Source organism: Morone saxatilis, unplaced genomic scaffold, assembly GCF_004916995.1.
Source record: "Morone saxatilis isolate NCDOM2014 unplaced genomic scaffold, NCSU_SB_2.0 Contig1, whole genome shotgun sequence".
Lineage (NCBI taxonomy): Eukaryota > Metazoa > Chordata > Actinopteri > Moronidae > Morone > Morone saxatilis.
This window is the reverse complement of record NW_023339651.1, coordinates 12,667,958-12,684,314: the sequence shown is the minus strand read 5'-3', so window position 1 is coordinate 12,684,314 and position 16,357 is coordinate 12,667,958. Positions and strand designations below refer to the sequence as shown.

Genomic DNA, 16,357 nt, shown 5'->3' with positions numbered 1-16,357 from the left:
GGAGAAAAATATTGCAACTCAGGTTCTGTTTATGTCACACACTTCAAATCTTCATTCATATTGCCCTACTGTTTTACATACATTTATTTGTTTAAGGTAAGACCTTCATCCTGACTTTTCTGTTATAGGTAGCTGTCCTCCAAATGCCTGTTGGAGATTTCAGCCTTCAGGAGTGAGTGCCACTTTTGTATTTTTCCAAATGACAAATATGGTCAGCTGTGGATTGTGTCACTTAAGAATGATTAAAAATGTAACTTTATCAGGCCGTCAAAACTGGAGGAGATATGCGAAGAATCCTGGTCGGACATCAGGAAACAGCTGAGGGAGATGCCAGACTCTACGCTGGTAAACATTTGGATTGTCAAATTATATATCCCTCACACAAAAACCTCACTTAAACCTGTTTTCTGTGATAATAGTGATTTGCAGATTTCCTTTCGTCACACAGATGGGCTTTGAGAAGGAGCGTGCCGTCCTCATCACCAGAGCAACAGTGGCAGAGGCGCAGGTGTCGGAGTTGCAGGACTACATTGACAACCACCTGGGCAGGTCAGGAAGTCACTTAATGTGTCAGTCATATAATGTTAACTTTCAGAAGAGTTACATTGAATTTTACCACTTCCTGCAGGTATAAAGAGGAGATCTCACATCTCTGCAGACTGCAGGGGATACAGGAGGCGGGGCGCTCCCGAAGTGCTAATTCATCACTCAATTGAGAAAACTGGCCACACAATCTGAACCATAAATGTATTTTATGTATCAGCATATATCATATTTGCAATATACTTAAAAATTCCATAGGTTTAAGTTACAAAATAAAATCATACAGTTTTAAACATTTGTTTCAGTGAAATCATACATATTCTTTAAGCTGGTTTTATTCAAATTAAAACATTACTTTTCAAGTGGACTAGTTATAAATCTAACTAAATACGTTGTTTTGACCAGAGAGCATGTGTATGGTGTGCATTTACGCCATCACTAGGTGGTGCTGCATATACTGATGGTTTTCTCTATGAAAGGCCCCCAAAGAAATCCGGCCTTGAGAAAAAAATGCCTGGAATGTTTGTAAAGCTTATGTCAATTTCACGAGCTCGGGAGAAGAAAGCGTGGTGACAATGAGGGGTCACCCTGGTGAGAATAATGTCATTACATGTTACCCAGACACGTACACGCCTGTGAATACTTTCCCTCAATGCCGCGCTGAGAACTGTGGCGCAAACAAGCCAGGCTTTTTCCAGAATGAGGGTTCATATTTATAACCTCAGTGTTGGTGTGAATAGGCATCTATTCCCTTTAAATCCCTTTAACAGTGAAAGGGTCTGCATTTTTTCCTAGTGTGTTTTGGTAGCTGGGTTTCATAGTTTTTAATAGTGCCATAGCTGAAATAGCTTAGAAATTGGAAATTCCATTTAAAAGTACTTTAAAGGTTTAAAGGTTTGGTTAATAAAAACTGTTTTATGTCAAAAAAAGATAAAATAAAAAGTATGATACTCTGGGGAATGATGGGAAAAGTAGAGGAGATTGGAAAGAGTCATACGCATGTCACCCCAATCCTTTTTTCAGGGGGCATGCCAGCCGTGGGAGGAGGGGAACAGGGGTGTGAAAGTTTGAGAGGAATGGGAAGTGGGATTTTGTTAGTAATGTATTACACTCTCAGGGCCCTGGGAAAAGGGGTGGGGGGTTCTCAGTTTGGGCCTGTGCCAACATAGTCACTGTGCCAAAGCGCTGGGTGCTGGGGACCACTCCTCTCACCGGCAGATCTGTGGGAAAATCAAAACCAGGTTGTTGTTTGCCACTCCACCAACAAAGATAGAGAGACCTTGTGGCCTCTGCAAACTTGTACAAATGTAGTTTACTCTGAGTAAACAAAAAGCAAGAAAAGTAGTGGATAAATAGCAGAAACTGTAATGTTACAAATGCATAGAGGTTGAAATCTGGTGCACTACAGCTGGTCCCTGAGGCCATGTGCCAAGTTTTTTCCCCCAACTTAGAGCATTTTGGAGTTCACTTCTTGGACTGTGAACAACTTTTTACTAACCACTATATGTGGTCACTATTATGATGCAAATACTGATCTTAATGATAATTTGATAAGATTCAGTTGGTCTTATAAAGAGAAAAACTTGAAACAATGATTTAGTTAAAATTATATGTTAAAAGGAATGACTGGTTGGTGATCTCTGGTTTTTCCATTAAGAAACATCTGTTAAGAGTTCAGTGAAACAACAAAAAGATTGTTGCATTCGATGAATGAAGTCTTAAATCTAAATAAAAAAAATAAATCTTACTAGACTAAATTATAGACAATGTCACAACTTCCAATGGCTTCCAATGGTTAAACCCCCATACCTCCGTATGTACGGTGAATCAGTTTATGTAAAGCAGTAATTGATTACTTACTCATATTTTACTGATCCCACAAAGTCACAGATCAGTGGATCATAGTTGCATTTAAAACATGAATATGATCATTATTACTTACTTATTTACTATTTAAACAATGCAGAGCTTTGTATTATTTTGCTTTATGACTATGTGGGGGAAAGCACATATTTTGCTATGAAGTTGCCATTTAATGATCGTAAGGTGTTTTTTATCTCTTGTCTTTTGGGGGTCAAAGTTAAGCATTAAGTCATTCAGTATAATGGAATCGACTACATTTTACACCTTTTAAGAAATTGTATTTGTAATTGTATCAAATTGTATCATCAAAACTGAACATTTGCAGCTTCACAAAGATAGCATTTATTTCAGAAAAAATACATTGCATTCTGTAATGTTGCACATCTGCAGTAAGGAGTTCATGTTCAGCACTGTCCACCTCAAACACTGAACAGAACAGAACACACAGGGTGAAAGTGAACAGCTTTTTTATCAGATTCATTGTATTCTTCTACTGGCTCACCCCAGGGCTGGGTTCTCTCACCTTTATATTCTGTACACAGACTTGTGCATGTAAGCATGAGAACAGGAAATCTGGGAAATCTGAAGATGATACAGTCATTGTAAGTCTGCTACACAATAATGAGCCCAGCCACAACCCAGTCATTGTTGAGTTTGTCCCCTGGTGGGACGAATCTTTCTTGGAATTAAACATTACCAAGACAAAGGATATAATCATTAAATCTATGAGACTACGATAATTTAAGACCAGGCTGTTGACTGTGTACAAAGCTACATGTACCTTGGGATAGTCATAGACTCTAAATAGACCTTGAGGAAGAATTGTGAGGCAGTGTGTAAAGAAGGCACATTATTGTTTGTTTTGTCTCAGAAAACTGTCCTGTTTTCACACTGATAAAAACTATTATAACCCCTTTTTATCAGGATTTTATTGAATCAATGAGTTTGGTAACCTGTCTCTGAAAAACCAAAATTCTCTAAACCAAATTGTCAAATAGGCTAGTAAGAATATAGGTGAGTCTCAACTCAACCTATCAGTTCTTTACTCCTCACAACTGCAGTGTAAGCCATGCTCTGTTCTTCAGGATTGCTTTGCTCTAGGTGGTAGTTTGTGGCCACTAAGGGAGAACAAAACGATAAGAAATGCTTTTGTACCTGCAGCTACTAAACTAAGCTAGTTCAAGATGATGCATCTCTTGGCAGAAATAGAATATAATATTCATAGGTATGTTTTCATAATCACCTGAAAATAAGAATCATTGTGTTTTTGTTACCTTAGAATGAGCCTTTTTATTCCACAAATGTCACAGGTTGTTTTCTGTGGAGCCCATGTTGAACCACCATGTTTCTACGGCAGCCCGGAACAGACAAACCAAACTGGCTCCAAAAAGGGGCCATTCGCGTATTTCGCGAGTTTCGCAAACACTGTAGTTTCTCCTACACACTTGGAAGGTGAGCAGTATTAAGTTGGTTAAATCATACACACTGGTGCTTTTAATCTTGATGAAAATAAGCCATCATTGTATCATTACAGAAGACACATCAGTTTGCCTCTGATCCTGTCATAGATGCAATTAAAATATTATTACTTATTTATTGACTGTTTATATATTTCGTCACTCAAAATTCTGTATAAACCTGAGCTTTGCATTATTTTGCTTTATGGCTGTCTGGAGTAATATATATGTATGTATGCTTTTGGCTGAGAGCTGTTTTGTGGCCAGCACAGTGGGAAAGACGTTGGATGAATGTGTCGTTCTGAGGATGGGAAGCAGGGTGGAGCAATGCAGAGGAAGTACATCACATGGCCTGCGATGGGCCACTCGTCAAGAGGCCCTTTGTTTTAGGAGGTTAATGCCTAATTGATACAGGCTTAATGAGAGCGGGCTGTGTGTGAGCTGGGGGCTGGACGGCCCTGCCATAATTGGAACGGACAAGCCTTGTGTGGAGGAGTGCACAGGGAAGGGATTTATGGGAACGCAAGGAAAGGAGAGGGAGAGTGGGAACAAGGAAGAAAAGGTGACAATGAGTAGGAATGTGGACACAGTGGGAGAGGAATCTGGTGTGATAGTGAGAGTATTGCACGATCATGAGAAAGAGATGTAATGACAATGGAAAAGTGAGCATGGAGTTCAACCAGGATGTTCCCATGGATGTTTGGCACAATCGAGTTTTATGGGTTGTTTCTTGAATTCTCCCATGATACTGATAAGAATTATGGTTCATTTATGTGATGCTGCAGATTAAATTGTATGTGCAATATACCAATAAAATGTTAGTTAAATAATTTTTTTAGTTGGATATCAGATGCAAAAATGCCAACATAAACTTTGTAACTGTCTATATGCGGAGACACCTGTCTTTTCCTTTCTGATGAGCTGTCTTTTCGACCCCCTCTTTCAGTCTGACAGTCTCAGACTATTCATGCAAGAGTCCCCAGCTCCCCTTCAGACAAGCTTTCAGTAAGAAGGCTCGAGAGGCATTAAGAAGGAGGAGGGAAGGGGCAGGAGAGGGGAGCACAGAAGAACCGTGCACTTCTGAAAACCTTGAAGAATTAGGACTGAAATCTATGGAGATTCTGGGTGGCTAAGAAAGAAGAAAAAAAGAAGAAAAAAATAAAGGGGGTCAGTGTGCATAATTAAAAAGATGCGAGGGGAAAACAATGGGAAATGGATTTTTTGGAATTGTGGCTTAAACAGAGTGAAAGTTCTAAAATGAGAATGTTGAGAAAAGGCAGAATATAGGGTGAGAAAAGGGAGGAGGAAGAGTTACAGTAAGGGTGAGACGGACAGGGGAGGGAGGCAGCTTTATGAACAAGAGCGAGTGAGAATGAGGCTGAGTGTCGGTGAGGGAAGGAGAAAGGGACAGGCCCTCTGTTTTCCCACACTCGGTCGGTTCCCACAGCGGACCTGGCTAATCCCTGTCTTAATTGGGGGAGAATTCCAGCGCACATGTTCCCCTGGAATGAGCGTAGAGCGAAGGGAGAGGAAGGCTCTGACACATCAGACAGGCCACAGCGGCTGGGCTGATGCACAATGTGTGAGTGCACTTTGTTGGAGTATAAACATGCCGCCTGACTGTCAGCACATCTGATGCATAAATGGCTTCACAAGTTTCTCTGTTTCTTTTTCTTTTCACTCGATCCAACATGAAAAGTGCTCTTAGCGGCCACTTAGCATTGCTTAGTCACATTGCACCATGTGATAAGTATGTAACTTAAAAGTTTCATTTCATGAATGTTAAAAGGAAAAACTAACCTTCACGCTGCTAAAGGGTCAGTTCACAAAAAGACATATTTTCCCCCTTACCTCTAGTGCTATCACTTTCAGTTTCAAGATATTTGTGAATGGAGTTTTGTTGTTTATGGTGCAAAATTGCCTTTAATTGACATTTCACAAAGAATATTGTGACAGTGAAGTTTGTGGATTAATATTTTTATTAGAACTGGGACTTAAATACAGTGTTTACAGCAACTAGCTGGTGCACATTGTGGACCATTCAGCTGCTCAAGTGACAGAAATTTCCCTCAGCAGTTGGTAGAGACCAAAACAGAGCTAAAAGAGAGTTATTAAAAGAGTTAGTTAAAAGAGAATATTTAGTTATATATATATATATTAGTTAGCTCAGTGGGTAGAGCTGGCGACCCATGTACCAGGGTTGAGTCCTTCCTGCAGCAGCCCAGGGTTCAAATCTGACATGCGGCCCTTCGCTGCATGTCATCCCCTCTCTTTGCCCCCGTTTCCTGTCTATCTTCAGCTGGCAATATCATAAAGGCAATAAAAGCCCAACAAAATAGAAAGGGAAAGGGGTTGGGTCAAAGATATACAGCACTGAGTTAGCTTTCTTGCTGGATATCTATCACATTATGACCATTTTCCAATTTTTGATTATATAAATACATTTTTGGAAATGTAGGAAATAATTTATGTATGTCATGTTGTCATTCATGTCAAGTTAAAGAAACAAGACAACTACAAACCTTAATATACAAGTTACCAACTGACACACAAAATGTTGTATTTTTCCTTTAATACTGATAAATAAAAACTGAGTTTCATAATAAAAGAGCTATTAAATATCACGTTTTCACATATGACACAGCAGTGCACACCAGGCGTATCTGTTGACAAATCTTGTCCTGGAGCTGTATTATTCAGGAGAAAAATGCAAGGAGATACTAGTAACATAACAAAACAACTGTGAGTGGCAGTTTCGTTCCTGCCTACCTCTTTGCTTAATAAACAATTTGAACAATAGGGACAGTGCAGTATGTCTCTGTGAAGGTAACCCAAGACAACTACTCTGAGGAGAAAGATAACAGGCAAAAAAATGGGTGCAAAAGGGTGGGGGGTCTGGCCAGCGCTGTAGTATTGCAGGATTAGTGGGGAAAAACACAGAGGTGGGTGGCAGGTAGCAAGAGGAGAACTGAATTGATCTGCCAGGGAGGTTTCTCCCCTTTGTGTAGACAATCAGACCTAACCATAATCCTGGTGGTTAATTGGCAGGGCAGAGCCCTTCCAAAGACAGGTGTGCTTCCTTGTAGTGGGTAGACTCTCAGGCTGGGGTTTAGTATCCTGACGTCAGTCACACGAGGAAGGAAAACAGAGAATTCAAGTGTCATTGTATTGCATGTATTATATTAATTAATATAAAATATTGATAATTTTTAGATTTTTATAGAGGATTTTAGTACAGGAGGAATTGTAGGGAAATACAATACTCATATCATCAGATCATATGATGATATTTAATATTGTAGGTCTTAGTGACTATTTAACTTTTTAGCCATGCTGACGCATAGCAATGCCGGCATCACCACAAGGTTGATATTTTTGCTTTTAATGAAATACTTTGACAAATATTGGATGGATTACCATGAAATTTGGACTGACATCAATGCTGTCCTGAGGATAATTCAAAATGGCTTTGGTGATCCTTGGATTTTTCACCTTGTGCCACCCGCTGGTCTAAATTACTTATACTTATCCAGTGAAATATCTCAACATGTATGTGATTGATTGGCACAAATTTTGTAAAAAGAATGTGTTTGCAGAGGAGGAACCCTGTCTGTCTACCTATCTATCTATCTATGTATCTATTGCTATGTGAGCCTGTCTTCCTTCACACTGCCACAGTGAATGTCTCTAAGTAGCCCTATTAGAGTATGATGTCAGTGTTTGGAGGATTTTTGTGGTTGTACCCCCTGCAGGCGATGTCAGCCCCAGGATACGGTGAGGGGATGGCAGCTGTGTTCAGCTCAAACGGTGGGGTAACTAGTGGGCCTTCATTGGAGGGGGTTCGCAATTCATTCCCTCTGTCTTTCCTTACAATACTTTTTTTTGGCGGGAAAGCACCAAAGACGCTTGTTTGACCCAACTTGTGTTTCTTTGTGGGACCCCCTCCCTGAGAAAAGAGTCGCCCGCCTCCACACTCATACACCATGTCCACCCTGTCTTGATTGATTTTCAGTGCGCATTTTGGAAGGGATTACAGCCATCTGCAAGCTCTTGAGGAACAAAGGGGGCTCCTCGCTCTCCTCCCTTCAGTACTTCAGAGGGATAACATGGCCAGATAAACATGCTCTTGCACCGCTCTACACTTGCTCTCTATTTTGCTTTGACCTCTCAACCCACCCAAACTGCCCACTCAACTTTAATGCTGACCATGTTATTCTTTCCTACCCTCACCCTCATGCTCTGTGAATAGAGGTTACTCATCAGTTTTTACCAAATGCTCACCACCAGTATGAGTCAGTGCTTTATAAAAAATCTTTTAGCAAAACCATCAAAGTAGAGGCATGTAATGATGCTTATTGTGTGGTTACTGCTTGCACTTTCCTGGCCTGATATTAAGATTTAGGCCTACATATCAAGTTAGCATGTTCTCAGACGTGAACATTCACAGTTTCCATTTGGGAATCATCACTCCCAGCTGTGCAAGGGTGTTATGGGAACCAGAACTTGTCAGCTGGGAATCTGGGATGCCAAAGTGTGGTCATGGACTCACTGTCAGCTGGTGCTGAGCTGATGGAGAGGCAGCAGGATGCACAGCCACTGAGTCACAGGAAGAGGTGGACTGACCACTTGGTCTGATGTTTGGCTGAAGTGGGTTGGATTTCCAGTAAGGAAAAATTATTTGTTTATGTGGAAAATAAAGCCTGATGAAATCCACAGCTGTATTTTCATTATTATTAATCTAGCTTTGTAATCACACAGTATGGGCTAAGACCATGTGCACTATCATCATAAACAATGACAAACTTTGGGATATTGATGTGGATGCAAAAGTCTGTTTGAATGTGCAGAGGTATAATACAGTCATACAGCTATAATCTTGTGCTTGATTAAAAAACAAAATGGATGGATTGTTACTCATCTGGATGTGTTTAAAGGACAGTTGGAATGAAAATAGTCATGGTACTTACTGGACACTAAGGAACAAGAGTGAATCACTGGAAAAGTAAAGCAACAGAAGGGCAACAGAGATTCAGTCATTTAGAAACCTCAAGTATCTTTTGGCACAAGTGTATAAAGTGTGTGTCACAGCATTGCAACCACTGTTTTGGATCAACAACAGCATAGCACCCAGCAGCTGTGGGGCAAGCTGTGGGAAAGATTTGACGATGAACCCATGAAAAGGTTAGTCTCATTAGAGTGAGTGATTCGACTGTTTGAGGACAAACTGCCATGGATAAAATCTGGAAGAAAAACAAAGGATTTACAACATTAAAAGGCTTTGGACCGCAGCATTGCAGCTTCTATGAAGTGATGCAGGTAAAGTTTTTGCAATATCTGCAGACAGAAATTACATTTTAAACATCCTCAGTTGTATACCTGTGCAAACTCCATCCACCGAGGAATATCTTGTGACACGATTGAAAGCTACAGAACAATATTGGACCTTGTTGTGAGATTGTGTTAACTGCTGCTTAACACATTTGGAAAAGTCCAACGAATACATGTAGGTATGTCCAATATCAAACTAATGAAGTGCTTTGAGAAACTAGTTTTCCACCACATAAAGAATAGCATCCCTGCCTGACTGGACACCCGCCAGTATGCATTCAAAACCAACAGATCCACGTAGGATTCAATCTCCACTGCCCTCCACTCAACTTGAGAGTACCACAATCTGTAACTGGATACTGGACTTCCTCACAAATAGACGCCAGATAGTTCTGATTGGTGGTCACACCTCTTCCACTCTAGTGTTCAACCTGAGTCCCTCAGGGCTGTGTGCTCAGCCCCCTCCCGTTCACGCTGTATTATCATAACTGCATCCCCCATCATGGAGACAACTCTGTTGTAAAGTTTGAAGATGACACCACCATCATTGCCTGGATATGAGACAATGATGAGAGTTCATATCAGGAGGAAATCAACAATCTTGTACAGTGGTACACAGAAAACAACTTATGGCTCAATGTCAGCAAAACCAAGGAGCTGATTGTTGGTTTTAGGGAAAAAGAGGTAAAGACACACTCTAAGTTGCAGCAGGTGAACAATTTTAGGATCCAGGAAATCAACATCACAGAACATGGTTACGTCAAATCTCCACCCTGGTTAAGAAAGCACTCAAACTGTAGTTCTGTGCTTCCTTAATCAGGACTGTATATCTTAAGGAAACTTAAGAAAGCAAAATGCCTGTGCCAAGTTCTTGTTAACTTTTACAGAACAGCAATAGAAAGCATCCTGACTGGAAACTGACTGTGATTAAAACCACCCAGAAGATCATTGGTACTCAGCTGCCCAGCATCAGTGATACTGCTGAGGTGAGATGCCTGCACAGAGCCCAAAGGATACTAAAAGATGGCATCTACCCCAGCCACAGCTTTTTCACCCTGCTGCCATCTGGAAAGAGGTACAGAAGCTTCCACTGCCGTAACACTGGACTTAAAGACTGCTTCTTACCTCAGACTGTGAGACTGTTAAATTCTTTCTCAACAATTCATCATACAAAATAATATATATTTGTATTACTTTTTTTAAAGTAGCACAAAGGGAGCTATATCTGAATTTCATTCTACAACCTTGTGTTGTAAATTACAATAAAATAACCTTGAATCCTTTGATGAGCAAGTTCGATAGCTGTCGGTTTATTTGTGGGCCTTTATATAGCTGAATAACATGGAGAGTTTCTGCTGGAAACACAGGACCTGTGTGCTGGGTGGGGTGTTGTTGTGTTGAACTACAAGGGAGTGTCCAGGAGCACTTTGCCCCTGTCTGTGCTCTCATCTCTGGAGCTTTGTCTCCGGCCACTTTCCTCAAACTCCCCCAGGGGCTGACGGAAGTCCACACCCAACAGCTCTCTCCCATTGCTTTGGATTCCCCTTTCCTGACTGCTTCCCGCTTTGCAGTGTTCATACATCACCTTAGCCACACAACAGGACAGAATAAAGGGGGGGGATGCATGGGGGAGGAAGTATTACTGTGTGGCTGCAACACAAAAACAAATGAAAATCATTCAGCATGAAATTAGTGTGTGCAATTATCAGTGGTGTGCAATATAATCAGAAATAAGTTAACAGTTTCCATGTATCAATACGTCGTAAACAAAACATTCTGTAGAATTGTTTTTTAGATACCATTTTCCAAAGTTTTATTTAGATCATAAACTCTGTACACATTTAAACAGTCAATGCAATAACCAGCATCGGAATGTAATTAAGTACATTTAATCAAGTACAAATTCAAAATACTTGTACTTTACTTGAGTATTTCTATTTTATCCAACTCTATGCTTATTCTCCACTACATTTGTCTGACAGCTTTAGTAAGTAGTTACTTCTCAGATAAAAAATGTCATACCTTTCCTGTCCATGGAAAAACACATATCTCCAACTTTAGTGATTTAGAATTAGAATTTTTGGTTCTCACAGGGCGGCAATGCTACAAACATATAATATTTATAGACTCATAGAATATAATGAAAAAAATTAGATCAACCTTATCAACATCTACAGCAGTAAAAGACTGCAGCAGTAATAGTAATCCAATCCACAACATTCAAACACTGACAGGGACCATATAACTGTAATTTTACTTTTGATAATTTGATGATAATACTTACATACCTTTACTTAACGTTTTGAATGCAATACTTTTACTTTTACAGTGTGTTATTAGTACATTTACTTAAGCAAAGTATCTGAATACTTCTTCCACCACTGGTAATAGTTTTCATTTAGCAAGTGCAAAACTAAACTGAGCCACTGTGACACTGACGTTAATACTGCAGTTTTGGGGTTCAAACTGGGGTTGCAAAGAAGTGACAACAATGCAGGAAGTTGGGCTTTGTCAAAATGTCACATGATGTATTAGTTGAGGGAGTATAATTTGAGTACTCTTTGTTTTGGCTTATCAACCCTGCAGCAGTAACCTCAGATGGACTGGAAGGGAGGGGGCAGAAGAGTGTGTGTGTGTGTGCGCGCAGGACTGTGCAGCTCGGGGCCCCCAGTTACAGGATGTTTTAAAGGGGCACTGAGGCAGTAAATAGCTGGGGAGGCTGGAGGTTCACTCACATGAACTACTGATGCAGTGGCAAATGAGTGTCAGGGTTTCTATGGGAGATAGCTTCCCAGACATGGGAGGCATGTCAAGCTTTTGTGATTTTATTTCCATATAACCTAAACACCATGTTAATTCCCCAGCTGCTCTTTTTCAAACGGATTTACTATGTGCAGTAAATCTGAGATTTTAGTGAGGTGTGCACAGTATACTGTATGTTTATGCAGAATTTTGCAAGAAGGAGAAACAGGTGGTGAATTTATCATAGAGGCTCAGTGATATGGGTGTTTCTGTATTATCTACCATGCAGCTCCTCATCTGTTAGAGCAGAGAATGAACCGTGGTCAGCCACAACAGGTAACAGATATGCTATTGGCTCCAGGCTGAAGGCATATGTTTAAGTGGAGCGGAAAAGAGATTTGGTTTGATTGTCCTTGCATACACGTGGTCAGGATGAAGTGAGCGACTGTGTGGCACCTCGGCTCAGCTGAGTCTGCCACGCCACTCCCTTAATGGCAATTTATTGCTTCCTGAATCCTGAAAATGGGAGGTAGAGGACAACAGAATTCCAACCACTGTTTTCTACCTCCTTCCCCGTCCAAATGCCCTCAAGGTCCTACACACTCCCTAAATCTCTCTGCCTTTTAGGCCTCTCGCTCTCTCAGGCATGCCATTTGTTCGGAGCTTTCAGGGATCTGATTTATGGGTACTTGAAGTGACTTATGTCTGAGAAAAGTTTACAATGCTAGAAACCTTTGGACCCAAATACTATACGGTGGGTCTAACTGTATTGATGTGTTAGGTGACAGGGTTAGAGTGCTGATAAATTAATGATCCTGGTGCATTATGTTTGTGGAGCATGAAATCACCAAAGTATGAGTTCAAAGTGAATGTATGAGAAAGGCTTTAAGAAGAAAATAAATACATCCAAAAAACATCAAGAATGTTTTCTTGCAGTATATTTTAATAACACAGACAAACATAAAAATAATTCACAATACTGACACAATGTTGTTTTTTCCACAGACTTTTTTCATGCTGTTGTTTCTAGAATTTCTTATTAACATATTTACATTCACATTGATATTGACATGAATTTACATAAAGAATAACAAACAGCACAATGGCAGTGTACTCAGTTAAGACATACCGCTTCAGTACATCATGGTAATTTGGTATGAAACCCTCCCCCTTGTTGATGGGGTGCATGTGATATAGTGCACATCAGATATGAAATCACTGTACAGAACAGAATTTGATACATTAAATGCATATTATGTGTTTCCGTTGAGCTAGCCTTGTAATAGCTTGTTTTTTTTTCCACCAAAAGCTGGTTAGAGGATTTTATATCATATAATAACACTGGACTTCACTTCTGAATGGCTGTTGTCTTCATTTTAGGAATATTTCTCTATGTACAGGTGAATATCTTGTTTAACACATCATAAAATAGCTTCTTGGTTTTAGTTTCTCCTTATATGTGATAATATATGACACCTTCAGCAGAGAGCAGTGGGTGACTTGACAACAACAAAACTTATAACTGCTTTGGCAACACTGCTACAATTCCACCCTGACATCTTTTTAAAGTAGTTTTCTTTAAGGTCAAATACAGTCCAATTTGTTACATTTTGCAGAAATATTGTACGACTACTGAAATAACACATTTGTCTTATAATGCCTGCAATGCCAGAAGCTAAATCTCTCTGTTGGCTAGAGTGTGAAAGTGCTTTCAGCACTAGTTTGAGCTGTGAAGCCTGCTCTGGTAGCCTTAGCTTTGTGTTACTACTGTATGTGCTCACATTATCTGTACATATATTAAAATTCTCAAATCGCTCCACTATGCTACATATAGTTGCTTTTTATTTGGTTTTCAGTGCTTGCAGCATCACACTTTCCAGATCATTCCCTTTCCTTTATCAGTGCAAATATATATCTATATATTTTCTAACATTTTGTTTTGTGAGGACTTTTTTTTAATAATCTCCTTAATAATAGTAACACTGAGGATGACCCCAGTACAGGGGTAGCCAGCAAAACATCACTTTCCCATGGCCAGACATTTTCTGAACAAAAGGTGCCTAGAGGTACATCCTCGCTTGGATACCAACTAATAGACAGTAAGCTTTCTATAGAACTTTTCATCAATTTTCCTGAGTTTCTAAGCAATGACTCTCAATACGCCTGAATTAATGGCTTGACTTAATTTATCCCGAATGGAAAGCTTGAATTGATTTTCTCTGAACCTGCATAATGGCATCACTGTGTGTAAAAAAATGTCCAATGCCAAATGCTTATAATCTTCATTTCAACCACGTCCCTCATAACACAATTCCACCTGGTCCTTTCTGACCCGGTGACTGCATATTGCACTGAAATGGAGTTGGGAAAAGTCCATTTCACTCCTCAGTCCTTTGGGAAGACGATATCCGTTGGTGGATCGGCTACATTGGCCAACAGTTGTTCGCTGTGGCTTCTTCCGAAACATGGAACAGGGCTGAGTTTGGTTGGCTTTCAGTACGGCCTCGACTCTGAGTGGTAGACAAGCTGCTGCTGAGTGTTTAACTCAGTCTACAGGCAGTTCACAGGGTATCTGCTGGGCTGCTTTGGCTATTGTGTAAGCCCGCTGGAAGTCCTTGTAGCGAGGAGCACAGCCCAGCCAGGCCTCCCCAAAGTGGACCCGACCGGTGAAAAGAAAGCTGCCGGGCCCCGGTTTGACGCCACACTGCAGCAGAGTCCTGACCTCACCTCGGCTGGTCAGTCGACTGTTGCCGGTGAACAGGGCATACTTCTGACGGAACACCCGGGTGGCACTGACCTTGATCACCGCTGCTCGCAGGTTGTCATCTTCCACCACTGACCGGATGTTACCTCGCACGACTGTGGATAAACAGGACATTCAGGTTAATTTCTGTGGTTACTTTACAGTGCATAACTTTAATTCATGTCCTTTTGTTATCTTATAATGTTTTTGCTGTATATTATCCTACTTAAACTTAGAGGTGTGGTTCTTTGTGGCCTACCAACTGATGGTAAAAGCCATACGAAGGCCTAAGTCTGCTCACTAATCCTTCTAGCTTTTGCCGCCCACTGAACTTTTCCTCAGTGCCATAACAGCTCAATCAGAGGCCAGGAGATTAGTCCACTGCTCCTTCTCGAAGGGGGTTGAGTGATATTGTAGAGGGCAGACAGAATAGGTGAGGGTTGATATGTATGTGTGAGATGGGGAGAAAGCTGAGAGAGAGAGACCTAGGTTGATATGTCTCTGTGCTCTTTTGAGAGGAGAGGATTTAGAAGCACTGGGGTGCTCTGACTTTAAACCGATTCAACACAACGATTTGTAGATCCTGACAAGAAATCATTCCATTCTGCGGCTTTGCTGCTAGGACTTTGTGCCATTTGGTGGTCTGGTTTAATTTCTCAATCGTGGCTAAATTAGAGGGATGGGGGTGATTTCTGAGTGACATTAACATGTCATTCCTGTTTTTTTTTGGGTTCTTACATGTTATATCAGCAACTTGTATAGGGTAACTTACCAAAGTCACTGGTGCAAACGGCCATTAGAATCTCAGTGTTGTTGCAGGGTCTGCAGGCATCTGGAGAGACAACAGAGGGAGGAAAAAGAAAGAAAAGAAAGAGAGAGTCAGTTGGTGACCTTACATAACACGCTGCTAAACTCCTTGAAAACACCTATATGCTAATACTTGAACTGTGCCTCTGGAAATCAAAGACCGCATTTCCGGATCACATGCAGAGGAATGTGAGATGTGAATTCAGACTTAAAAACTCTGTGCAAAGATGAGCAACAAAGGAGAGACCAACCACTGCGTTCTAACAGACAGCTGCTACTTTTACAGTTGGCAGAGGAGAACCAGTGGAGCTTTAAGGTGCGAGGCTCTTCCACCACGGACGGTTTAAAGGCCAAATGAAACTTCCCCCTTTAAAGCCTTTCAGGGTGCCTGCAGTCACACCTCATCAAAGCCTGCTAGACAGGGGCCAAGGACAGGGAGCGGGGGTTGACTTCAAAGATTTTTTTTTTTTTTTAAAGGAGCATAATCCTACTTCCCTTTCTTTCTGCAAAGGCGTGACAACTTTTCTTAAAAAAAAAATAAAAAAAAAACTTACATAAATACTTAAATACAGTGCCCCTTACTTAAGGTTGTAACATGATTTGCAGATGGCTACAGTTTAAAAAAAAACAACCAACCAGCAAAGCTCTGTCCATGTGCACTGACTGAACAGTGGGTATGAAAAAAAAAAAATGTCCTGGCATTTTTTAAAGTTCTCCTTGTGGTTCTTTGGAGGCCCCCTGCCCACCCCACACATTCTCCTCCTTAGTGAAAACCTCTTGATAAATGAGATTCCTTCCTCTCTAGTCCACAGCAAACCCCCTTCCAAACCTAATCAGTGTGTGTGTGTGGGAGAGAGAGATGTGTGTGTGTGTG

At 40.7% G+C, this 16,357-nt stretch overlaps 2 protein-coding genes across 2 annotated transcripts in view; one reads left to right on the top strand and one right to left on the bottom strand.

Annotated features, from left to right (window-relative positions):
• The window catches only part of ccdc78 (coiled-coil domain containing 78), a 4,682-nt gene extending 3,925 nt beyond the window's left edge, over positions 1-757 (top strand). The window contains exons 11-14 of the mRNA XM_035668149.1: positions 129-172; positions 264-345; positions 449-549; positions 629-757. Of these exons, the coding sequence (XP_035524042.1) occupies positions 129-172; positions 264-345; positions 449-549; positions 629-716 (315 nt within the window). The 3' untranslated portion in view covers positions 717-757. The remainder of the gene's footprint in view (positions 1-128; positions 173-263; positions 346-448; positions 550-628) is intronic.
• A 12,106-nt stretch (positions 758-12,863) lies between these two features.
• metrn (meteorin, glial cell differentiation regulator) overlaps positions 12,864-16,357 on the bottom strand; it is a 5,704-nt gene continuing 2,210 nt past the window's right edge. The window contains exons 3-4 of the mRNA XM_035670853.1: positions 15,449-15,508; positions 12,864-14,792 (exon numbers count right to left, since the gene is read on the bottom strand). Of these exons, the coding sequence (XP_035526746.1) occupies positions 14,479-14,792; positions 15,449-15,508 (374 nt within the window). The 3' untranslated portion in view covers positions 12,864-14,478. The remainder of the gene's footprint in view (positions 14,793-15,448; positions 15,509-16,357) is intronic.